The 26,731-nt window shown below is 44.1% G+C and overlaps 2 protein-coding genes across 5 annotated transcripts; both read right to left on the reverse strand.

Moving 5' to 3' along the window:
* Positions 1–651: 651 nt before the first annotated feature.
* LOC138631565 (macrophage colony-stimulating factor 1 receptor 2-like) lies at positions 652–13,500 on the reverse strand. Its single transcript, XM_069716602.1, has 22 exons — positions 13,399–13,500; positions 6,868–7,119; positions 6,384–6,680; positions 6,162–6,298; positions 5,922–6,084; positions 5,456–5,831; positions 5,112–5,227; positions 4,906–5,014; positions 4,611–4,771; positions 4,338–4,435; positions 4,001–4,127; positions 3,425–3,529; positions 3,219–3,329; positions 2,913–3,072; positions 2,552–2,625; positions 2,339–2,427; positions 2,112–2,234; positions 1,907–2,018; positions 1,586–1,685; positions 1,389–1,515; positions 1,212–1,302; positions 652–1,119 (listed from the first exon to the last, which is right to left on the reverse strand). The coding sequence occupies exons 1-22, from the start codon at positions 13,454–13,456 to the stop codon at positions 1,058–1,060; spliced, it is 3,048 nt and encodes a 1,015-aa protein (XP_069572703.1). The 5' UTR covers positions 13,457–13,500; the 3' UTR covers positions 652–1,057.
* Positions 13,501–15,252: 1,752 nt separating this feature from the next.
* Positions 15,253–26,718, reverse strand: LOC138631547 (platelet-derived growth factor receptor beta-like). 4 transcript variants are annotated; one of them, XM_069716573.1, is made up of 28 exons: positions 26,616–26,718; positions 25,198–25,274; positions 23,549–23,617; positions 23,370–23,464; positions 22,891–23,086; positions 22,532–22,792; positions 22,213–22,343; positions 22,042–22,123; positions 21,741–21,815; positions 21,383–21,566; positions 21,153–21,268; positions 20,950–21,061; positions 20,752–20,854; positions 20,442–20,550; positions 19,874–19,968; positions 19,619–19,751; positions 19,391–19,495; positions 19,206–19,310; positions 18,678–18,780; positions 18,392–18,513; positions 18,187–18,302; positions 17,763–17,885; positions 17,561–17,672; positions 17,356–17,455; positions 16,867–16,972; positions 16,624–16,741; positions 16,351–16,489; positions 15,253–15,817 (listed from the first exon to the last, which is right to left on the reverse strand). In XM_069716573.1, exons 3-28 carry the CDS (start codon positions 23,604–23,606, stop codon positions 15,649–15,651), a joined length of 3,168 nt encoding a protein of 1,055 aa, XP_069572674.1. In that variant the 5' UTR covers positions 23,607–23,617; positions 25,198–25,274; positions 26,616–26,718; the 3' UTR covers positions 15,253–15,648. The 4 variants fall into 4 exon arrangements, with proteins under 4 accessions (XP_069572674.1, XP_069572683.1, XP_069572665.1 ...); XM_069716582.1 differs by having other exon boundaries at positions 18,392–18,507; positions 25,177–25,274; XM_069716564.1 differs by having other exon boundaries at positions 25,177–25,274.
* Between the last annotated feature and the right edge of the window lie 13 nt (positions 26,719–26,731).

Below are 26,731 nucleotides of genomic sequence, written 5' to 3' on the forward strand. Positions count from 1 at the left end.
CAGCATCTGTTTTATGGGTCATTGTGGTGTGAAAATAAAGTCCAGCAATTGTAAACCTTTACGGTAATCTTCTGTAATCTGGCCCCATCCCGTGCATTCCCCTGGCAGGTGCAACAGAAAACTCACCTGCAGAGACTCATTCAACTTAAATAAATAAATAAACTATAGAAACACGCTATTATAATGAATTATTATGAATAATTGTTAGAAATGTTTACTGGAGCTTGTCGCTCTTTCTGCTCCATCACAAGACTTCCTTTGACCTGGGTGGTCACAGCGCCGACTTCACCTTTCGCTTATCTCTTTGTGGCAGCCTTGACTTTGACAAAACAGCATTTAACGGGTTGGACTTTCTACCCCTGTGTTAGACATTTCTGATAAATTTATGATTAATCGTTAATAATATGCAATAAACCCAGAGGCCTGGACTCCTCCTGAGAGTTTTGGATGAAGCTGTGATGTCTCATGATGCAAAATAAAACCTGTAATAGTTCATTCAAAGCTGAAAAGCATCTCCTTCTGCTCTTCGTGAAATAATCCAGAATCTCTGAACATGTGAGGCTTTCATGTGAACCTGATTCAAACTGATCCTCCATCAGAAAAACAAACGGTCGGCTGTTTAGATTGAATTTATTTAAAAAAAAAAAAAAAAAAAAAATTTGATTATAAAATTACAGTTCTGATCAGTACCACAAGAGAACGTCGGGATCAATACAAATTAAACATGAAAATATTTCAGATTACAGACAAAAACAAAATTGAAATTAAAACAAAAAAATCCTGAATGATTATGATTCTGTTACAAAAACACAGAGAGAGACTTTCACGATAAAATCTGACTGAGGTCATTTCCTGAGCAGATTTTGGAACAAATACACACATCACACCAGTTGTTTATTTATTTTTATTATTCTGATATTTTAGACTAAATGTGTCTGAAATGTCCATAAAGTTTTCAGCAGTGTCGACCGTCTTCAGCCACATGAAGCGAACTCGTTCTCACAAGAGAACTTAGACTCATGAAAACCGTGAGAAGCATTCAGTTTGGATGAAAGGATCAGGAGAGCTGGTAGATGTTCTTCATCATTGGCTCCCTCCCCTCTTCATCATCATTATTATCTGCAAGGAGAAGGGCAAGAGATGAAGTCTCGACAGATTTATTACAATTTTATTCAACTGTTTTTTTTGGTAACGGTTTCATAAATTCTCACCTCGTTCTTCTTCTCTTCTCTTCGGTGTTCCTCCTCTAAGCTCCTCCTCCTCCTCTTCTTCTCTGCACTCATCGATGTTCCTGTACGTTGGCTGAGGAGAAGAAGAAGAAGTTAAACAATAAAGCAGAAGCCTGTCAGACGACACTGAGGGCTCTGGAACCACCGGGCTGTCCTCACCTGGTCGCTGTAATGTGGCGATGTGTCATTGGTTGAGGGGAGGAGCCTGTTGATGAGCTGACCAATCATTTTGAAGGTTGGTCTGTCAGTGGGCTCCAGATTCCAACAGAGTGTCATCAGCTGGTACCTGAGAGGACAGGTGAGTGTCACATACAAAATAACTTTATCGACATTTATAAAAATCTCCATCTGCTCACATCTCAACTGGAGCGAAGTCTGGCTGGTCCATGTGGCGGCCATCTTTGATCATCTTGTAGAAGTTGGTGTCCACGGCAACGTTTGGGTATGGACTCTTACCTAAAGTGAGTAGGTGAACACAGAAAGAGACAGGTGAGAGACGTCAACGTCGAGTCCCAAACATGTCCAATCAGAAAGCTGCGGTCTGGGCAGTCACTTGCATAGTTGCTGATCAACTGATTAAGTGACTTGACCATTTCTACCCATCATTAATCAATACTGGTCAACATTAGAGCCGAATTGGGGTGGGATGAAGTGATGTCCAGGGTTGCCACGGTTACCCAGAGAGAAGATCTCCCACAGTAAGACTCCGTAGGACCAGACGTCGCTCTGCACCGTGTAAACGCACTGAAAGATGCTCTCTGGAGCCATCCACTTCACCGGGAGACGAGCCTATCGGAATAAAACGCACAGGAAAATGTCAAAATAAAATACGGTCTGTCAAAATAAAATGTCCTGCGAGCTACAGTGTGCTGAAACACCGACGTTTCCCTGAACGATGTAGCTGTCGTCGTCGTGAATGTCTCTGGCCAAACCAAAGTCACAGATCTTTGCAACGTGACAATCAGTCAGCAGGACGTTCCTTGCTGCTACGTCTCTGTGGATACACTGAGGCAGACAGGTGAGAGACAGACAGGTGAGAGACAGACAGGTGAGACAAAAAAGATGACCTTAAAGTCCTGACAAAGATAGAAGTCTGTGTGTTTTCTTACGTTTCTGGTGGACAGGAAGTCCATACCCTGAGCAACCTGGTAGGAAAACCTCATGAGGTCGCCCACAGAAAGACTGTCCGTCTGCCCACCTGGGAGACAGACAGGTGCACAGTTAGACAGGTGAGTTCATGTGTGCTTAGGTGTGTTCGGGACAGTCGCGTTCAGGGGAATCCGGGTGAGTTCATACGTGTTCAGGTGCGTTCAGGTTCTTACCCTGGTGCGTTTGTCCTGGACTCAGAGCCGGCTGCATCTCCTGATACTCTGAACAACACGAGATCCCGCTGTCACTGCAACACACATGACTGGACGTTACTAATCAGCTGGTCATCATCATCATCATCATCATCATCATCATCATCATCATCATCATCATCATCATTATCATACATACCTGCTGAATACAGAATACAAAATTAACACTACAGTGTAAAAAATACTTAATACTTTCATTTTAAATTTTAATCCAAAGCTTTTAAAATTGAATTGTTGCCCCGACTTTTTACCGGAAACAACTTTAATACTTATCAACTGTACAGGTGGAACGGAAGCCGTGTGATAAAGAAAAAGGTCGGACCTGCGGACCCTGCCATGTTGGGCGGCCATGTTTTTATAGAAGGCCACGCCCTCCACTTCGTCGACACTCAACATCGATGTCATGAGGTCCTGAGCGTTAGCCCGCAGGAAGTTGAGCAGGTCGCCGTAGCTACAGTACTCAGTAATCATCAGCATGGGGCCTGGTGGGTGAGTTAAAAAGGTCAAAGGTGAGCAAACTACAATCACAGGTAGACCCACTGAGCCAAAACCTCACGACCACCTCCGGCTCGATCCAGGGTCCCTGTGGTGTCTGGCTCCACGTGACCAGCAGATCCTTTGAACTCACCTCCACGAGTGCAGGCTCCCAGCAGGTTGACTATGTTGTCATGGTAACCGAGATGACTGAGGATCTTCAGCTCCGACATCAGAGCTTCCCGTTCCTCCGAGTGAGCGCTTGCTGTTGACGAAACACACGAAACATCAGATCGTCACCGTCGCAAGTAGAACGACGACGATGATGACGACGACGATGATGCTGGTTTGTGGACTGACGTTTGAGCATCTTGACAGCGACTCTGGTGACCTTGTCTTCAGTTTCCAGACCGTACGCCGTTGCCTCGACGACCTTCCCAAATGCCCCCGAGCCCAAGACGGCACCTGACGAACGGAAAGGCTGAAATGTGAATAACAAACCGGAGAGGAAGGAGGAACAGGTTCCAACGACATCTCTGATTCTGACTGTTACATTTTAAATTGATGTTACATTTATCGTTACTATTGTAGTTCTTGAATATTAAACCGAGTGTTAATATCACGATGTTTGATGGTTAAATGCTAACAAGCATAGTGTTAATGTGATAGTTTGAAAATTAAACATTATCATTGTAGTATTTGAGTGTCAAATGTTAACAACATTGTGTTTAAAGTTAAACTGAACGTAAATGTCGCAATTATTTTTAGCATTAAACGACGTTAACGTCTTGGTGTTTGAAATAAAAAAAAAAAAAAAAAGGTATTTGTATTTAAACTGAACATTAACATCGTCGTGTTTAAATATGAATCGTTAAAGTCATAGTCTTCCGGGTTGAACTGGTGTTTCTTGCTAGTTTTGAATCAGACGCTTCGTACCGAGGCGGAGTTTGTCACGGGGAAACTCCCACTTGTGGTTGTACGGCAGCTGGGTGGGGTCAACGAAAGTGTAGTTGTTCCCGTCGGTGCTTTCGATGATCTTCCAGCGGATCTCGTATTTGGGTTTCTGGCGGAACAAGAACAGCAGAATCTGATTATTTCCCTTTTTTTTTTTTTTTTTTTTTTTCTGCCCACTCTGCAGGCTAATCCGACAACATAAATACATTTGTATACTCCAGCCACTGACCTGCTTTCTACTGTTTCTACTGATTTCCAGAACTGAGAACTGTTAAGATAAATAACAGAAGTGACTCCACGTGGCGATCAGTGAACGTACCTGTCTGCACTTGTAAAAGACGACCACTAGGAGCAGCAGGAGGGCAGCAGCGACACTCAGAGCTCCAATCAGAACCGGCGTGAAGACGGTTTGAGGTCCTGCATCGATGAAAACAAGAACATTTGGTCACATGCAAAGCTTTTTCTGTTTTCATTTATTGTTTGTATTGAAACATCTGTATTCTACCACTGTATGTCCGACCTGTACGGCAGTTTGTGTTCGTTGCTTTTGATAAGTGCTTTGTAAATCTGCTGTGGTTACGCCGACACTTACGGTGACTGAAGACCTCACGAGACTCTCCCACGAGGTTGACGGCGAGACACTCGACCGTGACGTCATCTTTAGCTGACAGAGGAAGCTGCGCCCTCACCTCGTCCCCCTCCTGAGAGGTCACAATGGCTGGAGCAGCCATATTGGTGGAGACTTCTGAACACCTGCATCAGGGGTTAAAGATCTGTTCATTTTTAATTATGTAGTAAGTTATTGTATGCAGATGTTTTTATGCACTGTTTGTAATAAACGCTGCAGCCTGTAGGGGGCACTGACAACACTGTCGGTTTACACATACGTGTGCTGGACACCGGGGCATGTGAGCAAGACGATTGTGGGTCGTGGATATCCAGAGCTCCTGCAGGTCAGATTGTCGTTCTCCATGGTGATCGCAGCATTTGGAGAACCTGAAGGATTAAAATGTGTTTTTTGACATAACAGATCATGTAATCAGAGCAGGCTGCTGAAGAAGAGAAGGGGCAGGACGAGGGAAAGTTTTCTTACGGTAGACTCGGAGATCAATGTTTTGCGAGCCTTTGAAGAACGCATTAGAAAAATGAAATGAGTAGTGACCTCGATCCTCCTGACGCACCCGCCGCAGCAGCAGGCTAGCATTTGACCTGCAACATCAAAATGACCACCTTAGAAAACATTAACACCAACATGTCCACCTTAACACCAACACAACCACCTTAAAAAACCTTAATACCAACACAACCACCTTAAAAAAAAACTTTACACCAACACTTCCACCTTAACAAGCCTTAACACCAACACTTCCACCTTAACAAACATTAAGGTGGTATTGTTTGTGTTGCAGGTCTCTGTCTGACTTGCTTCAGTCTTACCTGTAGTCGCTCGCCGCATAGCTCTCCTGGTGCACCGTTTTTTCCTCATCGTTGATGTGTGCTGGTGTCGTCCAATGCTGGTTCCTGATTGGAGGATAGGCCTCCATCACAAAGGTCAGTGTCACATCTCGCCTTTCGTACACCTCCACTCTGCTGCTTCTGCTAATGTTAGCACGGCTGGCCCCATTCATGTCCGCTCTTTCCAAGCTAACATTAGCAATCAGTTCCCCGTCCACTTCAAGGGAGCCATTGCTAACGTTAGCTTCTAGCTCTTCCATCACCTCCATTGGCGTGATGCCGTCGTTAACCTCTGTGGTCCTTTTCTTAGCATTGGCATGCTCCATTTTCTGCAGGTAGATTCGCAGGTAGGGACGATCTGAAGAAGAAGAGGAGACGAGTAAATATGAGTGTCCTGTTCTTTGTAGTTACTGTGTTTTGTGAGTCTATCTTTTTGTTATTTACGTACCCAGGACTTGGAGCTGCGTGGTTGCCGCAGCGACTCCAGCTTCATTGGCAGCGGTACAGGTGTATGGACCACCGTGTGTCCAGTCGACAGCAGAGATAGTCAGAGTGCTGTTTTTGTACAGGTGATTGTTTCTATAGACTTGGCTCTCCGTGTAATTTAGTTTCTGAAACGAACGAAATGGTTAATCAACACACATTTTTATCAGGAGTAAAGACACGCAGGTGACCTTTGACCTCTCACCTGTATGTTGGGGTGTGTCCAGGTGAGGCTGTAGAAGTGGGAGGGGTTACTGGTCACGCAGGTGACCTCAAACTGCTCTCCTAACAGACGGACAAATTTGTCCTGACCAATGGACAGGGAGGGGGGGTGACGCAGGCCTGCAGACAGACAGGTGGCGAGACAGGTGGCGTGTCATGCAGGTAAAGAGACAGGTAGAGAGACAGGTGGCGAGTGAGGTCTTACGGGGGGCCACCATCAGGTAGACGGGCCTGGATCTGAACTCTCTCCCGTCCTTCCAGCCAGAACAGACGTACTCTCCTTTGAAAGACCTCCTCAGGTCTCGGATCAGGGCTCCTCTACGGGGGTCAACAGTCGCGTTCATACCCAGCGGGAGGCCCGACCCCTGGCCCTCCGATTGGAGCGTGAGATTTGTGACGGATGGGTCGGTCAGCAGACACCTGAAAAGGAAGTTTTCACCTTCCTTGAGGTTGGGCATGTTGTTACGAGGCGTGACGAAGACGCTGGATGGGTCGGCTGGGTCTGGGAATTATGGGAAACTGGAGGTCATTTTTTTTTTTTTTTTTAGGACATGATGAAGAGTATTAAAAGCATCACTGTCAGCAGGTGAGTCAAGAACATACACCTGAAACAAACTAAAGGAAGCAAATCAACCAAAGGTCAGAAGAACTCCAAAATCACAAGGTAGTGGGGCCTCTGCTCATCTCACCTTTGACATACAGGTGGATCCAGGTGTCCAGGTGCTCCAGGCTCCTATTTCTGTACCTGCAGTGGTACGTCCCGGTGTGTCTGGGCTGTGACCTGTCGGCCCAGTACAGCGCGATGAACGCAGTGTTGGACCACATGACGGAACCGTTGCCATGGCAACCGAAGGTAAAGGCAGAACCGGCAGTCAGAACTGCGTCAGACTGGTTCGGGAGGAGTTTAGAGTTTAGACGGATCGACGTTGGATCGGGAGGTTCTGAAAAAAAACGAAAAAAAAAAAACAATAAATGTTCAAGTGCAATAATAACGACACCTGAAGATGCCCAAAATACAGAAGACAGACTGGCAGAGACCCAAAATTGGGTTTAACTGGTTAACAGACTGCATGAAATGAAATAAAATGGACATTTTAACATAACTTGTTTGTATACCACTGCACGATGCTGTCAGGGTTAACATGTAATTTTCTGTACTGTAACAAAGTGAACTTTGACACTGCAAGGCCCCTCAGATAAGGACTTGAACCGAGCACACCCCAGTTGTTACAGGATATAAAATATGCTGACTGAACATGTCAACTTGCCCTCATTTGTGGAGACCTATGATCTATGTGGTGTGACTGCTGCTTTTTCACCGAAAAATCCAACCGAACAAATGCTAACTATCAGCAAGTGAATCAAAACTTTCAAGGACCGAAAATAGAACCCTGAGGAACCTCACTTAATCGGTTGGATGGAGACATAAGCAGCAGTGGACAGCTGTTAACCAACATACTTAATGACACAAACATCAGCACTGAAAACCAACACCAGTGGAGGGTCAATTCAACACAACTTTATTCAAAATCAGAGGAGAGATCACTGAAATCACATTTAATTTACAACCAAGAAGATTTTTTTCTATTTTTTTTTTTTTATTGATGAGATTTTTCAAACATTTTCAGATTCGTTTTCACTTGTGAATTTTATGAAACATATTGTCGATCAGCTTACTGATTTATTGATTAAATGACAACAGAAGTTATTAATAATTGACAGTCTCATTGGTTAGCTGGTATAAAAGATCTAAATCATTGGCTGGCTCAATAAGAACAGATTAACCTTAGCGACTGGTTTAGACTGGTCATTAGAAATCAATGGTGTCCTGTTGGATCGGAGGGTCTCAGCGGCTGTCAGGAGCTGGTTTCTTGGTGGTGTCCTGCAGGTGGGTGGCGATGCGGGATGTCTGAAGCAGTAGAGCCTGATGGTTTTCAACTAGCAGACTCTGGTGGCGAGCCAGGTTCTGCAGATCTTGGATCTGCTGGGACCCCTGAGGACACAACACCAGAACGCAGGTTAGTTCAGGTAAACTGGATTATATAAATATATATATATCGTATTGTATATATAGTGTATATCCCATTGAACCAGTTTAGTTTAGACTAATTAAGGTGTACTTGGTCTAAAAACATCTTAAAATAATCTTCCCTGGCCAGAGTTTACAGGAGGAGCTTGACCACAGTCTCAACTAAATTGAATTAAAATGCAATCTAAGCAAAATTAAAAGTTATCTTAAATTAAACAAAACCAGAGCTAAACTAAACTAAGTCACACCTGAACCAAATTAAACAATGTAAATCATATTTATATTAAACTAATCTAACTGGAGATAAATTTAAATTAGCCAAAAATGAGCTAAAATAAACTCATAAAAACTAAGATAAATCTGAATCTAAAAAGTAAACTTAAGAGGAAAAGATATCTACATTAAACCTGAGAGAAAATAAATTAAAGCTGGACTAAACTGGACTCACCTGAGTTCCCAGAATGCCGAGCTGTTGGACCACCTGGCCCTGATGTTTGGCGACCTCCTTCTGAATCTTGACCAGTTGTGTTAACAGATCCAGGACTGTTGTCCTCCACACGTCTTCTTGCTGATTGTGGACCAGCTCCGACAGTTTGGGGGTATAGTTTGGACCGGCGGGGTGAACGTCTGCTTGGCCAGGAGACTGGGCGGCGCCCATCATCATGGGAACAGCTGGGTTGTCTTGGACATCACCTGCAGTGAAGACGACTGAAGTCAAAACTTCAGTTTTTACACGACACGTAGCCGACATGATTCACGTTCATGTTTTAATTTTCAGATTAAAAGAGGCGTTATATCAGGATATAAAGAGAGCGTATTTAGGGCTGCGTTTGCTTTGATTGACAGGTGACTCAGCCAGTCTCGGCCATGTTTGTAGCCACGTTACAAACCTGACCTTTACCCGCCGGGTCCCGTGTTGTGTTGGGTTCGTGTCATTTTGTTGAACAAATCAGAATCATTTGGACACAACGGGGTTTAAAATTACGATTTACTCTTCGGTTGACGTTCAGATGTTCCTTTATAATCTGAGTGATCGATCGGTGCACTGGTCAATAAATAGACTCAGATGAAGAGATTTGTTGTGAAGCCTCATGTGACAGTTGGAGATTCGCGTCATCGAGTTTCACAATCAGGGCAAAAAAAACAGAAGTGAAACTACAAACACAGTCTTCATGCGCGCGTGTGTGTGTGTGTGTGTGTGTGTGTGTGTGTGTGTGTGTGTGTGTGTGTGTGTGTGTGTGTGTGTGTGTGACACATTTCAGACTGTTGAACTTCAGGATGAGATTCTGATGAACAGTCACTTTGAAGCATGAGTAAAGAGTGAGACTTTTACTAGTCTTAAATAAATAACTGTAATCTTCAATTAAACAGTTTGTTTATTAATGACTGACTTATGATCTCCTGAGTTGTATATCTATAAAACTTTAACCCCTGTAAAAGTGTTTTGTTGTAAGTCTGGGGCTGGGGTTGTTAAACTCTGCGGGCTGACGCGTACAGAAAGAGAGAGTGCTCACGTGGAAACCTTAAAAGCAAAGAAACCAATTAAAAACCCAGAAACAGAACCAAAACTGACCGAAACCTAAAACTGACATGAAATATATTCAGATGCAAGGCATGCTGGGAAACTGAATTTTGTCTGAATTGTGTAACTGAAGAATTTCTGCTGATAATGACTCAACGTTACAATTTAGGTTTCTGCAGGTTTCTTTTAAAAATTAAAAGACTCCAGATGAATCATATTTTGTTTTCTATCAAGGAACTCTGCGGTCAGCCGTCTTTGTTTTGAATCACAAACGAGACTCGAAAAACACCCTGAATTCACCTTAAAAAAAACAACAACTTGTGTTCATATTGACACATTAAGTTCACGTTACTCAAAAACGCTTATGATTATTTGCACCAACAGCTCAAACTGAGTTGTTGTTTTGATGAAACTTCCCAAAAATGTATTTGAGTTCTGGAAAAGCACATTTCACTGTGTTTATGTCATCCTGTGTACTGTAAAATGTCCTAAAAAGTCAAATTACATCACTTTTTCTTTCTTTGTTTCTTTGAGTTTTGGACTTTGCACCTGATCAGCCGTTTAATTCAATTCAAATTAATTTTCCTAACGCCCCAAATCACAGCACAAGTCATCTCAGGGCACTTCACGCAGTCTAGCCCGTATAATGGAACAAAACAATTCGACAATTCGCACACGAGCGACAGCTGGAAAGAAAAACGTCCTTTTAAGAGAAAGAAAAACCTCTGACGGGATGAGACTCAGCGGCTCGACTGGTCGGGGGTTACGGGAGAGCGGAGAGAGAAAAGCGCAGCATAGAGATAACAAACACGATCAATACAATCCATTATTGATCTTTTAACCCATATTTGTTTGCTTCTTGTAGAATTAATTAAATTCTTCCATTCAGAATTCGGTCCATAAAAGTCCGAACTGCCAAAAGATGAAAAAAAAAACAACAACCGGGCAGCGGAGGACTGTGGAAGGTTACTGATCGATTGAAGACCGAAATGATTCGTAATCTGAATCGTCATCGAAATCCGATTGTTTTTATTTGTTTGTCGGCAGTCCGAACGTCGTCGGGCGAGGTTCACTCGTGAGATTCTCAAACTGACTGGAGGTACGAGGTTTTCACACCGCTGAGTTTTGTTGTTGGGAGAAAGTCCTGCAGTTAGGAGGTTTCGGTGTTGGTGTGACAAAACCTCAGAAAGTCAGGAAACACATTTTCTACCAGAGACCACAAACACACATGCAGAAACTACACACCCACACCCACACACACACACACACACACACACACACACACACACACACACACACACACACGCACACACACACACACACACGCACAGGGATAATGTGTGTTTCAGTGTGTTGAGGGTCTTTTCTTCCACTTCCTCGTCTTACTTCTTCTTTGTTGAGGACTCTGTGGGAGAGGTGGAGGAACTGGTCACCACGGCAACATGTTTACATCTACTCCAGGGGCTCTTAGTTTGTACAGTATTTATTTGTCGTGGTGGGACGACACGGACGTAACTAGACAACATCTGGACCTGAGAGTCCATCAGTTTCTGCAGCAGCTGTGGTCCGAGTTTCCTCCACGTTTTCAGACAGCAAAGCTTCGATCCAGTGGATGTTCATGACGCCGCAGATCGAGGGTCCGAATATTATCTCAGCGGGCGACTTGTTTTTCCTCTCTAAACATTTGTGTTCACGAGTTCATCTGCGAATTGAGCGACACCTGCGAGCGATTTCAGCCAGTCGACTCGAGCAGCTGCACCATCCCGACATTTGGGGGTCGATTTAGGCTGCGAATTATTATTATTTTTTTTTATATATTTGCTCACAATTCCCCAAAATCTCTTACCCCATCAGGAGTAATGAGGCCGGAGCCCAGACGCCAAATTCTAACGATGTTCTGCTGCTGTAATAAATACTTCAAAAGTGAGCTGTCCAACGGAAATAGAGGTCGAATTCACCTGTGAGGAAAAACCCGCCTGTGACGTTCCTCCGTGTTGTCCGGTTGGACTTCTTCCTCCACGCAAACCTTCAAATCCCTGCAGGCCCGAATTGGACTCGACGCGTCTCAAGGAGCTTTTTGTCTTTCTGTCTCTTTCTGCAGATTTGTTCCCAGCGGTCGTATTTAATGATCCGTGGAGGTTTTACTTGTCGTCTCCCTCTGAGACTCTGATCCTGTTTCTACTGTTAGCCTGTTCACGGTTCAGGCTGCTGGTTCTGTCTGGGTCATTAAAACCGACTGTGGACGATGAAGGTTGGGTTTACTTCACTTGTAGTTTCTGCAGTTGTTGTTAATGAACCACATCTCAATACATTAAAACTGGGTATACAGTTTAAAGTCAGGGTGCAGGTACACCACAGCTGTAATTCAACATTTTAAGTTTCACCATCAGTGGACAGTTTCATGAAATGTGCAACATTTTGGCGCTTTTAACTCATAAAAGAAACAACACGGAAAGTTCTGCCGCCGTTCATGATCTGCATATAAAAACTGCTCGTTTGTTGTTGTTGTTTTTTTTTTAAATCAGAAGGGATCATATTTGGATGAGCTGGGGGAGGAGCGGGGGTGAATCTGACTGAAAACCAAAGGACACTACGTCCTGCCCACCTATATATTGGAAACCTGACTGCACCCCAGGCCTGTCAGTCAAAATGTAGCAATCAAAATGTATTGATGTTATATTTCAAGAGAGAAGTTAACACTTTTCGAATAAGAGTCTGATTGAGCTATACATGTTTTGGAGACAGCCCCCAGTGGTTGTCAGTGCTATTGCACTTTGAGGCAATTCAGCATTGGAGTCCACCTCCATTTTTATACATGGTCTCTGGTCTGTTTTCTGGTATAAAATATAAATAAAGTTGAATTGGTAATTGCACAAGAACATTTTCCCAAACATCTGTTTTGTTTCCTGTAAATACCCAGAATGTTTTTTTTTGTTTTGTTTTGTTTTTTTACATTTCAGTGTATTTCTGCAGTAATTTATTTTTAACAATGACAAAATACCCAACAATATGATTTCATTGACACAACAATATACAAAACATACAACTGCAATAAAATAAGTATTGTAGTTTTTAATAATTTATCATGAATACAGCACACATCGTGACTGCTTTTTATAGTTTTGTGTTATCTGTGACTTTTTAACGTTTAAATCAAGAATACCTGCAGATCCAAACCTTTTCTCTCGTCTTCCTGCCTGTGATTTGTTTTTTTGATCTGAAAGTTTACTGCAGTTCACTTAGTTGGGCTTTTCATTGGTTAAATGTTAAATCAGCTGTCTGGGTTTGTTAGTTAGTTGTCTGTGTTTACTTTGTTTATCACACTGTTATTTATATTATCTCAACATTTTTACATCATGTGATGTTATTCCTCAGTTCTTCGTGTTCATGTTCCCATTTATTTTTCTTCACGGGTATGAAAATAATCAGGCCTTAATTAAGTCTCGGTAAGCAACAGTCACATGTTTACAAATAAAATATTTATTTTACAATTTTATGAAAACTACAGGCGACATGAATATATACAATAGACAACTCCCCATGAATCGTTGAGTTGTGTTTGTATCTTTGTTTTCCTTCACACATGAATGAAAATAATTAACCCTTTATACCTGGTAAATAAAGGGTCAATAAAGAGTAAATATAAATATATTTGAGTTCCTTTCTTACCTTCAGCAGAGCAGCAGCAGCTGAGGGCGATCAACAGTAGTAGGGAATGGAGCCACATCTCTCTCTCTCTCTCTTTGTTGTTCAGGCTGAAGTCAAACTGAATATGACTGAAGGAGACAAACTTCCTCCCTGAAACACAACCGACCTGGCAGAGCCCTCCGCTGCTCCTCCTTCTCCTCCTGCTGCTCCTCCTCCTCAACATCATCTTTTGTCTTGTTTTATGTCTGAAAATAAATCATTTTCTTCCCAATTAACTTTGAATACACGACTAAACTGCACCAACGAACACGTTCAGAAGGGAAAAAAAGCTGCAGATGTTATATTTTCCATTGCGGACCCGCTGGCAGTAATTCTGCGATCTAAAATATTCACAGGCAACATATCTTCCTCCAAAATATCCGATCTTCAGTCCACCATCCACCTCTGAAGCATGGACCTGGTTCATGGCAGACATTTTGTCTCGAAGGGAAGCACAGGTGTGTTAATGAGGGCTCGGTTCCATTCAGAGTCCTGCTGAGTAGTGCAGTGAAGCAGCAGGACCTCCACTAAGTGGAACGCAGCCCTTCATCAACACACCGGAGCTTTTGGTGTGAAACTTTTCTCTGGTTCTTGTCAAACTTTTTTTTTCTGGCTCAAGAAAGATGGTGGACGGATAATCTCAATAAACGCAAAGTGCTCAAAAGCACAGATTCTAACAAATTGGTGTACAAATTCAAATATGAATATACCTTTTAGGTGCATAAAAGGGTTTTAGATATTTTAAGGATGAATGGGAGTGAAAACAAAAGGTTTTCATACATATTTCTGTTGAGTGAATATCGACAGATAAATTGAAATCGGGATCTTTTTAATCACTAATATCCGTATTGGTATTGGGCCCAAAAATCCAGTGAATGTCGAGCTCTAAATACCTAGTACTTTTACTTTTATACTTTAACTACATTTTACTGCTAATATATACTTTTACTTTTCTGTGCTGTTCTTTTTACTAAAGTAAAGGATCATACTTCTTCCACCTCTGCAGCAGAGTGCATCGTATTAAAGGACATTTAAAAACTCTTTGAACATATCAGAGCAACAAGAAAAAGTTTTCACCCTGAATATATCAAAATGTTTTCAAAGCAAAGCTGAACGTCCCATTTTCATGCAGAGAAAAAAGATATTTATTCAATGTGGTCCTGTGATTTCTACAGATGTTATTTAGCATTAAACAGACAGAACCTGTTCTAAAAAAAAAGAAGCTGTTGCACAGACGTGTACATTTTATTCTGAGCTTTTTTAAAACGTCACTTCCATGTTGATTTAAAAACTGAGATTTAAAGTACACTTAGTTGAGACTTCACGGAGGAAGTGTTGTGGATATTTTAAAATTTTTTAGGGACTTGATGGAAATGTTGGGCACTCTTTCTGATGTGTCTAATTCAACATTTTCGGAGAATTTGTCAACTGCTTTGGCAGAAAATTTATATTTTTAACATTCAGAGAAAAAAATGAGGAAGAACTTTTTTGTTGACTGAGTCACAGTTTGAACCGATTCTTCTTTCAGAGGAAACATGCTCAGATAGAAGCAACATTTTTTTTTGAACATTCAGCACATTTCTGCACTTCTTTATTCCACTATCCAACAGGAAGTAAAAAAAAAAAAAAAACAAGCTGGCAGAGGGGGCGGAGGCAGACTGGTGGAGGGGGCGGGGCCACAGACAGAAATACCTCTGATGAACACAGGGGACTCTTTAGTTTCTTCCTAATGTCTGCAGCACGCCCGCCGCCGTGAGTTGAATTTGTTTTTATGAGCTTACGTGGAAGCACTGAGGATTGATTAAAAACCTTCTCAAACAAGACGGAGAGGCTGGATCTGATTCAAGAACGTTTTTAATAAAGAGCTTAAGTTCTGACACGAGTCAGCAGATTGTGTAAAAAGTGTCTAAAAAAAAAGCAGTCTGAATAAACGGAGAGCAGAAAATACAGATATACATCTAGCACAGAGTACATGAAGGATATTAGTAGGGTTATAAATCTGATTCAGGACCTGCTGTACAGTTATAATACTGATACTTCCTCATGTTTTCTCTCTCATGTTTTAAAATGAAGGTTTACATGTAAAAATATTTAAAAAAAACATTTTTTCTGGCAACCTTACAGTCAGTCCTGAGGGCACATTGGACCCTCCTCTAATCGGTCGAGCTGGAGGTGCAGACATCCTGGGTTTCATTAAACCCTCCAGTTGTCTGTCCGGCAGATTAAAACCGCTCACAGGCAGCTCTCCTCATCTCCCTCACGGCTGCAGGACGACGCGGGAGGGTCTGCAGCGTCCTGTCTGTCCTCTGATGTCACTTCCTTTCTGTCTTCTGATGTCACTTCCTGTGTTTCTGGTGCTTCCTGAGACTCCAAGATGTCGGGGGAATCCGACAGCTGAGGGCTGCAGAGGAAACATAGCGTCATCTTCATCGTCATGGCGAAAGCATGGAGGTGTGATCGGCAGCAAGTTTATGAATCTGAGTGTTTGTGTGTTGAACCTTAAAGACACATTTCTTTAGTTTGTTTTCGACCTCTGACCTCCGGGCACAAGTTTTGAGCTGCACTCGATGACTCTCAACACTTCCCTGCAGATGTTTTACATTTTATATCCAAAAGGTCAAAGGTCAACCTGACTGTGACATAACAAGGTTCTGCAAAAACTCTTTTCTGGCGATTGTTCAGCACCATAACTCAGGAACAGAGGGGAAAAAAAAAATGTGACCAGATACTGACATGGCGACATTGATCTTGAAACCGTGGTGATTCTGGACATCTACTGAGCTCAAGCGGTTGCGGAGGCGTATTATATTTGAAGAGCTCCCGCCTCCCTCTTGCCGTAGCTTCTGTTATAACAGGCAAAAACCAGCAACACATGTTCAGTCTAGCTCTTGAACAGTAATACGGCTCTCCGTGGCAGAGCTGACCGCGTCGTACCTGACCGCGTCCAGCGCAGCGCCGTTGCCGCTCTCTATGGTGATGTCAGTGACGGGGATGACGTAAGTGCCGTGGGAGGGGCCTGCCTCCTCCGGCTCCGCCTCTGCCAGGGGGACTTTCGCCTGGGGGGTGGGACTTCCTGTGAAGGAAAAGAAAGAGACCCGGTTTGAGTTTAGTTTTTTGGGGATTAACCAGAGTGATCTGATCTGTTGTTGTCGTGTTGAACTTGCGTGTCTCTGTGTCACGTGTGTTGTCGTGTCGCATGTGTGTTACCGCGTGTGTCCGTCTGCCCGTCGGTCTGATCCTCAGCAGTTCTGGATGAACTCAGTCTCGATCGAACAACAGCTGGATTTTCTCCTTTGAGGAAGTCTTCTGTCATCTGGAGGTAATGCTGACACACAACAACAACAACAACAACAACAACAACAACAACCATGTCGTGTTTATTTCACACTAAATCACACAATGATAATTGCCCGTGAGGCAGGAAGCAGATGTCCAACAGATGTTTGGTACCTCTTTGTAGTCGTCACTCAACATGTTTCCCACGGAGACAGCCAGGGAGGAGAAGGAAGGTCTGGACAGAGGTTTCTCGTCCCAGCACTGTTTCATCAGGTCATAACTGCAGACAGAATCACGGAGTCGGAGATGTGATGGAGCAGAAACGCAACTTTCCACATACAAACCACGTTTTTGTGACCACTGGTTAGTGCACATTTGGGATTTCACCACGGATCAGAAACTTGAGAAGTATTATTTTATCTTTTACTTTAATTTAATATTATTCTATTTTTATATAAGGTGCATTTTAAATTTTTTTTTATATTTAATATTTTTTACTGCATCTATTTTGTATTGCTTTATTGCTCTGTCAATCTGTCTGTCTGCCTATCCATCCATCCATCCATCCATCCATCCATCCATCCATCCATCCATCCATCCATCCATCCATCCATCCATCCATCCATCCATCCTTCCATCCATCCTTCCATCCATCTCTCATACATGTTTTGAGGCGCGTGTTCAGGTCGATTCATTCTGTATCCTCTCTTCAGAGCAGAGTAAAACTCCTGGGTCATTGCGAGGTCGGGATACGGGCTGCAGCCTGGGACCAAACACAACAACAGATGTTCACTGGTCAGACTGGTTTGTACAGATGTTCACTGGTCAGACTGGTGTGTACAAATATTCACTATTCAGACTGGTTTACCCAGAGAGAAGATCTCCCACAGTAAGACTCCGTAGGACCAGACGTCGCTCTGAGAGCTGTAAATGTTCTGGAAGATGCTCTCTGGCGACATCCACTTCAGGGGCAGGAAGCTCTGAGAACAAAGCGGCAGCGAGGATTCACACCTGATCTGATGAACTTTATTAGAAGCATTAGGAGCAATTAATTCAACTGGTTGACTGACGTTTCCTCTGGCGATGTAATCCTCATCCTTCAGCAGGTCTCTGGCCAAACCGAAGTCACAGACCTTCACCAGCTTCCCCTCACAGACCAGGACGTTCCTCGCTGCCAGGTCTCTGTGGACACACTGAAGGGACATGCAACACGCCAACAGGAAGTTTAGCATGTCAAAATGCAACACAAGAACATGGGATAGAACACGTAACATGCAACATGTGAACATTAGACACAACATGTCACATGTAACACGGGAAGATGAGATAGAACATGTCAATTATTACATGTGGAAATTATATATAACATTTCAAGATGTAAAATAACATGTTGACACATCTTCCACCAGTTTTCCTGACGAGTTAACATACGTGACGGTATCTACGGTCATGTATCGGCGTATCGATGTGTGATGTGCTGATAAGCGGCCATACCTTCCTGGAGGAGAGGAAGTTCATGGCCTGAGAGATCTGGTAGGAGAAGCTGACTAGGTCATTGAGGCTGAGGAGAGCAGAGTCGCTCAGGGACGGCAACGGCGCCTCCTGCTGGTCTGAAGGAGAACAACACCGTTAACGATGATGATTTATCATATATGAAGAGTCGGGGATGGTCATACGTGACGGGCGGTGTGTCCATCACCTGCTGGCGTGTATAGTGTCTCGTACATGGCGGGTTCAATGTCGGCGTAGCTGAGCTCCTTCATGGCGACGTACTGAATGCTCTCCTCTTTGTTCATGTCCATGTAACCGCCATCGCTGTCACTGACAGAGACACTCAGTCGGTACACGGAGAGGGAGGCAGTGGACACTCTGTGTGTGTGTGTGTGTGTGTGTGTGTGTGTGTGTGTGTGTGTGTGTGTGTGTGTGTGTGTGTGTGTGTGTGTGTGTGTGTGTGTGTGTGTGTGTGTGTGTGTGTGTGGTGTCACCTCTTGCTGTGTGTGTTGCCCTGTAGGAAAGTGTGTTTGTTCCTCTGCAGGTAGTTTACCAAGTCTCCATGACGACAGAACTCAGTGATCAGATAGACAGGACCTGAGCAGGCAGACAGGTGACAGAATGATACTTCATTTAGGATTAAATCATAATTAGTTTATGATTAAGACAAAGATAAACATGAATTAAATCAGGAACAGATTAGGATTGGTTTAAGATTAAGTCAGAATTAGTTCAGGGTTAAACCAGTTTTCATTTAGGATAAATTAAGATCACTTAATTTAAGAGTAAAGACATGATTATTTGGTGAGTTATTCAGAATTGGTTTCGGATTAATTTAGGGTCAAATCAGGATTAGTTAGGAATTAAGTCAGAATTAGTTCAGGGAATTATCAGGATTAGTTTGAAATAATTCGTGTTTAATTTTGGGCAAATCTGAGTTAAATCAGGATTCGTTTACCATTAAATTAAATCCGGATTATATTAAGATTAAATCCGGATTGAATCAGGATTAAAGTGTGTACCTTCTCTCGTGCAGGCTCCCAGCAGGTTGACGACATTCAGGTGAGGACCGAGATGAACCATAACCTTCAACTCTGACATCAGAGACTGAACCGCATCACTTCTCGCTGGAGAAACCGAGACCGAGTCAAACAGGATTTGACATTTAAATTAAACCTGGCAGACAAACGGAGATACAAGTACGTACGTTTGACCATCTTCACAGCCACTTTGGTTGTAGAATGAGAGTGAATCAGATCAGAGACGGTTGCCTCGACGACACGACCGAACGCACCTGAACCCAACACCTGACCTGAGAACAGAGGTCAAAGGGACCGACAGGTGAGATGGACAGACTGAGGCTTCAAATGTTACCGTTCATCTGGAATTAGTTTAACCATTGGACAGGAATAGTTTACACCGTTTCAGGTGTTACCCAGAGCTACGTGGTCTCGTGGTATTTCCCAGGCGGAGTTGTAGGGCAGGTGGGCGGGGTCGAGGTAGGTGTACTGCTGTCCGTCAGCACTCACGGACTCTATCACCTTCCAACGAACCTCATAACGAGGTTTCTACAAACAGAAGGAGACAAGAAGCTAGAAGATCCTGTCGTCATGACAACCAGGAAATACTTACAGACTACACTGTACTGTATATCGAGTATAATACCGTTGAAGCGACTCTGAATACTGACTTTTCTGCAGAGGATGATGAGGATGATGAGGAAGATGACAGCGATGACGACCAGAACCAGAACTGCTACCAAGACCACTACCTGAGACAGAAGAGCTGGAGACAGTCAGAGAGACAGACAGGTAGAGGGAGACAGACAGGTAGAGAGAGAGAGAGAGTATCACATGATGTCAAGAATACAGTTTCATAGTCATTCCTGTCAGTCACCAGTAATACAAGCAGTAACACCATCTGCCTCAGTTCCTGCTGAACCTCCTTCTGACCACAGCTTTGGGCAGCTGCTTTAATCACCGGCCTACTTTGATCCCACATCACCGACCTCCCCACGATGCATGAGAAACTCTTCCGGAGGGCGAAGTCAAAGACCTCATGGTCTTTAGCCGGACGTTCCCGGTTCCCCACTTACAAAATGTTTGGGTCGTCTGCTCTCACCTGAGTGGTATCAGGTACACCGATGATCCACCCTGTGCTCGGGCATGTTGGTTCGTATGTCCTTTCCCAGAGGGACAATAACAAAACACTGAGAATCTGATCGGGCAGACCAGCACAACGAAACAGTGCTTACGTACAGCTGGACACGACTCGCAGGTCCCTGGTTCGACGTCCCGCTGAGTTTTTGGCTTCACAGCGTACAGCTGACAGAGAGCTGAGAGCCTGGAGAGTCAACACACTGTGTACCTGCACAGGTGAGACACACACACACACACACACACACACACACACACACACACACACACACACACACACACACACACACACACACACACACACACACACACACACACACACACACACACACACAGAGCTGTCACTCATCTTCATATCATCACACTTTCTCCTCCCATCTGATGAAAGCCCACTGATGATGTCACAAGTTACCTGGGTGACGCCTCTCTCGCCAACCTCAGTGATGTTCTGCCGCAGGGTCACGCCCTCCGAGGCTGCTGATAGGCTCGTCCAGCCACCACTCAAATTACTACACCTGCAGCAGGTTAAAGAACAAGTGGGTAAAATGGCTACTATTACACTGTGTGTGTATGTGTATACGTGTATGTTTATACGTGTATGTGTGTTTACCTGAGTGAGCTGTGACAGGTGTACCAGGTAACAGAAGGGGGCGGAGCTCCCTCGCTGACACAAAGCACAGCATTACTGCCGACCTCTGACAGAGATGTGATCCTGGGGGGTGCTATACACACACACACACACACACACAATCAGGTAAACATACACAGGCAAACACATTCAGTGACCTGTCAATCATCCCTTCTTCCTCTGACCTTTGACCTCCAGGTCAAAGACAACCTCGTTGAAATCGTCGTCATTGGAAACGGTGGCAGTGTAACTTCCTGTCTGATCCATCTGCACTCGAACCAGTGTCAGTGTGCTCACATACCTGCAATCAATCAATCAATCAATCAATCAATCAATCAATCAATCAATCAATCAATCAATCAATCAATTAGTGTATATTTCCTTATTCTTATTTTGCCTTTGACCTCTGACCTACCTGCTGTCCATCACGTGTGTTGTGGTGATGGAGGTGGTTTCCGTGGCAACAGTCTGGTTGTCTCTCGTCCAGAGGACGGTGGGGGCGGGGTGGGCTTCGATCTCCACACTAAACTCCACCGTTTGATGGAGGAGAGATGACACGTTGGTCTCACCTGAAGGCCACAGGGAGATGTAACCTCGGTCTGTGCAGAGACGGAGAGACAGTTTACCTGTGTGTGTGTGTGTGTGTGTGTGTGTGTGTGTGTGTGTGTGTGTGTGTGTGTGTGTGTGTGTGTGTGTGTGTGTGTGTGTGTGTGTGTGTGTGTGTGTGTGTGTGTGTGTGTACTTAGTGTGTACTTTACCGTGCGTGTACTCACCCAGTACCGTTACTGTGATGTTTTTCTTCACAGTTCGTCCCTGAATCGTCTCCTCCACTGCACACACATACACACCTGCAGGACAAAAAAAAAAAACGTATCTCGTTACCATGGTAACACGACAAACAACCAAAGACCCCATCAAAGCAACAAAGCTTTGGATTTGTTAAAATGGTAACTGATAAATGTCACTAATCCATTTGTTGATCACAACAGAGTTATGAACTACAAAGTTTGTGAGACTTTGGTTCCCTCGGTGCAGTCTGTCAGGCAGCATCAGGCATTTTCCCAAAACACCTACCTGAGTCTGCCATCGTTGCCGCGGAGATGTTAACAAAGGAGCGTATCCGATTGGGCAAAAAGTCTGTCAGAGGCTCAATTTCCTGCAGGGACAAACCCCATCACATTAATTAACTGTTCATCATAGTTAGGTGATATTATAGTTCAGACAGACAGGTAAACAGACAGGTACCTGTCTGCGGGGGAAGTCCCAGGAGAAGAAGACCATCTCACTTTCTTTAACGGTGCAGTTGACAGTGAGAACTTCCCCCTGCTTCAACACACTGCTGGACACGGTCAGGTCCACCTCCATCTCTTTAGGGACTGAGAGACAGACAGGTTCAGAGAGAGACAGGCAGGTATGGGAAGTTTTATAATCTAAAAATGATCGTTTTTAAAAAAAAATAATCTAATCTAATCTAATCTAATCTAATCTAATCTAATCTAATCTAATCTAATCTAATCTAATCTAATCTAATCTAATCTAATCTAATCTCTGAACCTGACCTCACCTATGATGCTGAAGACATAGTACACATGGGACTCTTTCTCCTCGGCTCCGCGGGCGGCCAAGCACACGTATGACGTGTCGTTGAGACGACCCGTGAAGCCGCGGCCCGGTTCGTACGTCATCCCGCTAACCGGCATCCTATTGGAACGTTCAAACAGAGAGACGTTGAGTTGCGGGTCGGACACCACGCAAGGAATGGTATCTTCCTCCGCCTCCTTCATCACCACGCCTGGACCCACAGGGACAAACCATTCATCTGGACCTGAGGGGGTGTGGGGACAGGTAAGATGGACATGTCAGAGAAACAGGTGGGACAGACGCGTCAGAGAATCACGGTTACGGGGGGATGTACATTGTTACCTCGTCCAGGTATGAAGACATCGACGTTCCTGATCTGATCGGATGACGCCTCCTCACAAGTGTATCTCCCAGAATTCTTCCAGGTGGCGTTAAAGAGCTGCAGGATGCTGCTGGACCCCTGATTGTCCACGAAAACCCCGTCTACATGAAAGTCCTGAGGTAACCGCCACGTCACCTGACTCCACCCTGAACACACCTGAGGAGACAAACACTCGTCTGGAGAGACAAACAGAGACAGACAGCTACGGGGAAAGAGAAGAACCTAAACACGGCTAAGGAGGCAGACAGGTACCTGAACACACCTGAGGAGACGGACAGGTACCTGAACATGCCTGAAGAGAAAGACAGGTACCTAAACACGCCTGAAGAGAAAGACAGGTACCTGAACACACCTGAGTAGACAGACGGGTCCCTGAACACAGTTAAGGAGACAGACAGGTACCTTTAGAGACAGACAGAGGCAGACAGGTGTTACTGACCACAGTGTAGTTGGAGCTTGAGTTGAGCAGAAGTTCAGAGGTTGAAGGCTGCAGCTCCAAAGACACGCCCCTTTCAGGACAAACCAGGAACACACCTGCAGACAGACAGACAGACAGGTAGACAGTCATCTGTCATTTCACGTCTAAACTCTAATTGATGATTCAGTTTTGTAACTCACCCAAAAGGAAGTGCAGCAGGTTTAGACCTCCTGTCTGCCCCCTGAAGGCCACCATCATGGTCGCGGATCCTGACCAATGACAACACAGAGAGCAGACATTTCAAAATAAAAGTTAAATATCTGTTTAAACGCAGTAAGCAAAGTAAACTTTATTTAATGACGTTGCTTCAACAGGTGTCAGGTGTGTTCAAGCTGAACGTGATTCGTCAACACGCTGCAGTTTTACAGAGAGACCAACCTACAGACCCAGAACAGACAGTCGCCCGTTGCATCATGGGACATGTAGGATCTAAAGTATTGATCAGAGCGGGTTTAACACTTTGACATTCAGTGTCAGCCTTCCGTCTGCTGTATCACTGATGTAATGTCTCGTTTGATGAACATTTGTCGGCAGAATAGAAAAGTCTCTTCTTTTACTGCAGTAGTTCCACAGTCCAGAGGGAAATATTATGTTTCAGCTACATGTGGCAGTTGCAGTTACTGTGATGAAAACATCAATGCATCCATGATTAAAAGACGGTATAGTGAACATGATTTGTTTTCTGTCTAAAGTATATTTTAATGCTAATATTTTCTCTGCTTCTGCACGAGTAAAATGTTTTCTGCAGTATTTCTGCACTGCTGTACTTTTCCTTCAGTAAAATACTTCCTCCAGCGCTGCTTCAAGGTCTGAAGTCAGTCACACATAAACAGTCGACGTCTGTTAAATCAGTCGGGTCGTTTTTTTTTTTTTCTTAGCTGATGGCTCAAACGGACGAGAACACATTCCTCTGTGAATGTTTTCACAGAGCTCAGTCCTCCAATCAGAGTCTAGTCCTCAAGGATCTCGGCCAATCGGAGGCCTGGCTGAATACTGTGTGAGGGAGGAATGTGAGTCGACCACCGAAGAAGAAAATAAATGTGAAAGTTCCTGTGGGCAGCGGTGAGGAGACCGAGCACAGCTCACCATCGCAGCTTTCAACCAATCACAACATGGCCGCTCTGCCCTGTTGAATCTGATCTGAGGTCAGAGCTGCAGGAGCCCAGTGAGGTCACCGATTATGACGTCATTATCAGATCAGCCTCTATGTTGTGATGCAACGGCTGACATCACAGCTACAGATGTTTTTCTACACAGGTAATAATCTACATAGGTATTGATCTCTACAGGTAATAATCTAATAATCCTTTAGATGCTTCGCAGGTTTAAATCTGATCCAAAACAACCAACCAGTCAGTGCTCAGGCAGCCAATGAGAGCTCAGCAAACAGAAACATATGGTCAGTGTGGATACAAGAGAGCATCTATACTCTTCACACTGAGCTCTCAGAGCAGGTACTCGGACCAGGGCCCGACCCCGGGGGGTCCCCGATGACCCCGACTGTCTGTGACCAGCCAGCACTGCACTGTTGAACTGGTCAGTTGATCAATAATTATCAGAAAAGAGACATATTTTGGTTTCAGCATCTCAGCTGTGAATATTTTTCTATTTGTTTGACTGTCGCTCGGAGAGGAAGAACCAGCCACTTTTCACCGTTTTTTTTTTCCGAAATCTCATAACAATTACAAAAAAAAAAAGAAAAAAGAAAAAGCTCAACATCAACGTGTCGCAGCAGCCAATAGCAGAGCAGCTCCGATGTCACACTCACCTGCACCACACGTGTTCTCACCTGTCCGTCACTGCTCCATGTCGGAGCTCACGCTCTCTGCCTCCTCAGATGATCGACAGCCGTCGGTGACCTCTGACCTTCGGAAGGAGACAGAAACATCCTGTTATTCCCCGTCACCATGTTTCACGATGATCCACGGCGTCGTTCTCTCTCCTGGTCATCTTCACGCTTCTGTTACTGACACGCATCTCAACCTGGGATTCAGGTAAATAGAACTTGTTTCCATAATTCAAGACCAGAGATGCTCCTCGTCCTCCGAAACCACGACTAAAACCGCCTTCTTCGGCAGGACTTTGGCTGATTGGCGTCTTGTGTTCTGCACCTTTTAGAAACATCCAGTCCGGCTGTAATTTGATGCTGAGAAAGCTCCTCTCTGCTCAGAGAAACAATCTGACTTGCGGTGCTTTAAATTCAACCACGTTTCCCGCTTGTGGCAATGCTGCTGAGTCAGCGATGTCTGATCCCGTCCTCACACGGGAAAACAACAACGTTGGTTGATTGTTGACAAAGTGTCTAAATTTTAGCGACCTTTTAGCGGTCGTAGCGATTAAGACGGGAGAAATGGAGGAAGTCGGTCGATGGAGCTAAAAGTTTCTGAATATTTTATGAATTTTTTATGATCAGTAATGGCTGCCGTTACTCTTGTCGTACAAATAATGGTAGGTGCAGTAAAAATTGAAACGGTGGTCCGTGTGCGGGGACGCAAGGATTCCCTCTGACCAATACATCACTGCTGCGGTGTTTTCATGTCAGCTCGGTACTACGAATGTACCGACACGACAGATACCAAGTATACTCTTCACGGATTAATGGAAAACCACCAAAAAAAAAAAAAAAAAGAAAGAGCAGAGTAGAGCCGAGCGGAAACGAGTCGACGCTGCCCACGGAGAAGAGGGTGAAGAAAGTGTTTGGTGGTGGATGGATGGATGAAACATAGGACTTCAACCTGGGAGGTTGGCTATGTTTGGGTTACCATGACGACGAGTCGGTGGTACCGTCCAACAGTAGGGTGCTCGTGTCTGTTGTTTTGTATTTCTGACAGGTGAGCGGCGGCTGCAGGTCGGTTGATTTCTGACGAGTTAATCAAATCCACCTGAACACTGGTTCGAAGGAACAAATACAAGTCAAGGAAATCTGAAAATAGTGCAGAATCTGAAATATTTTGTTGTTGTTGTTGACATGTCAGAACTTCTCGTGTCATTTGAAAAATGTTTTTCTCTAAAGGCCTCAACCTTTCTGATTATTTTCAGGTTTGCATGCAGATTTGACAGATTTGTGACGTGATCTCAGGCTGCTTGTGTTCAGTCCTGCAGCAGCTCTGTGAATGTGGTGACTTTGCCCCAGACTTACTGCACTGAATCTGATCAGGACAAGAAGTTATAAAGAAAAGAAAGAAAAGATGTTGAGTTTGTTCAAACCTTCTGCTGCTCTTCTTCTCCTCCTCCTCCTCCTCTTCTTCTTCTTCTTCTTCTTCTTCTTCTTCTTCTTCTTCTTCTTCACTGTTTCTGTCTCCTCTTCCTCTCTTTCAAACAAA

Source organism: Brachyistius frenatus, unplaced genomic scaffold (assembly GCF_029030835.1).
Source record: "Brachyistius frenatus isolate BFR_SWC_R1_liver_20210118 unplaced genomic scaffold, ASM2903083v1 Contig_5, whole genome shotgun sequence".
Classification (NCBI taxonomy): domain Eukaryota; kingdom Metazoa; phylum Chordata; class Actinopteri; family Embiotocidae; genus Brachyistius; species Brachyistius frenatus.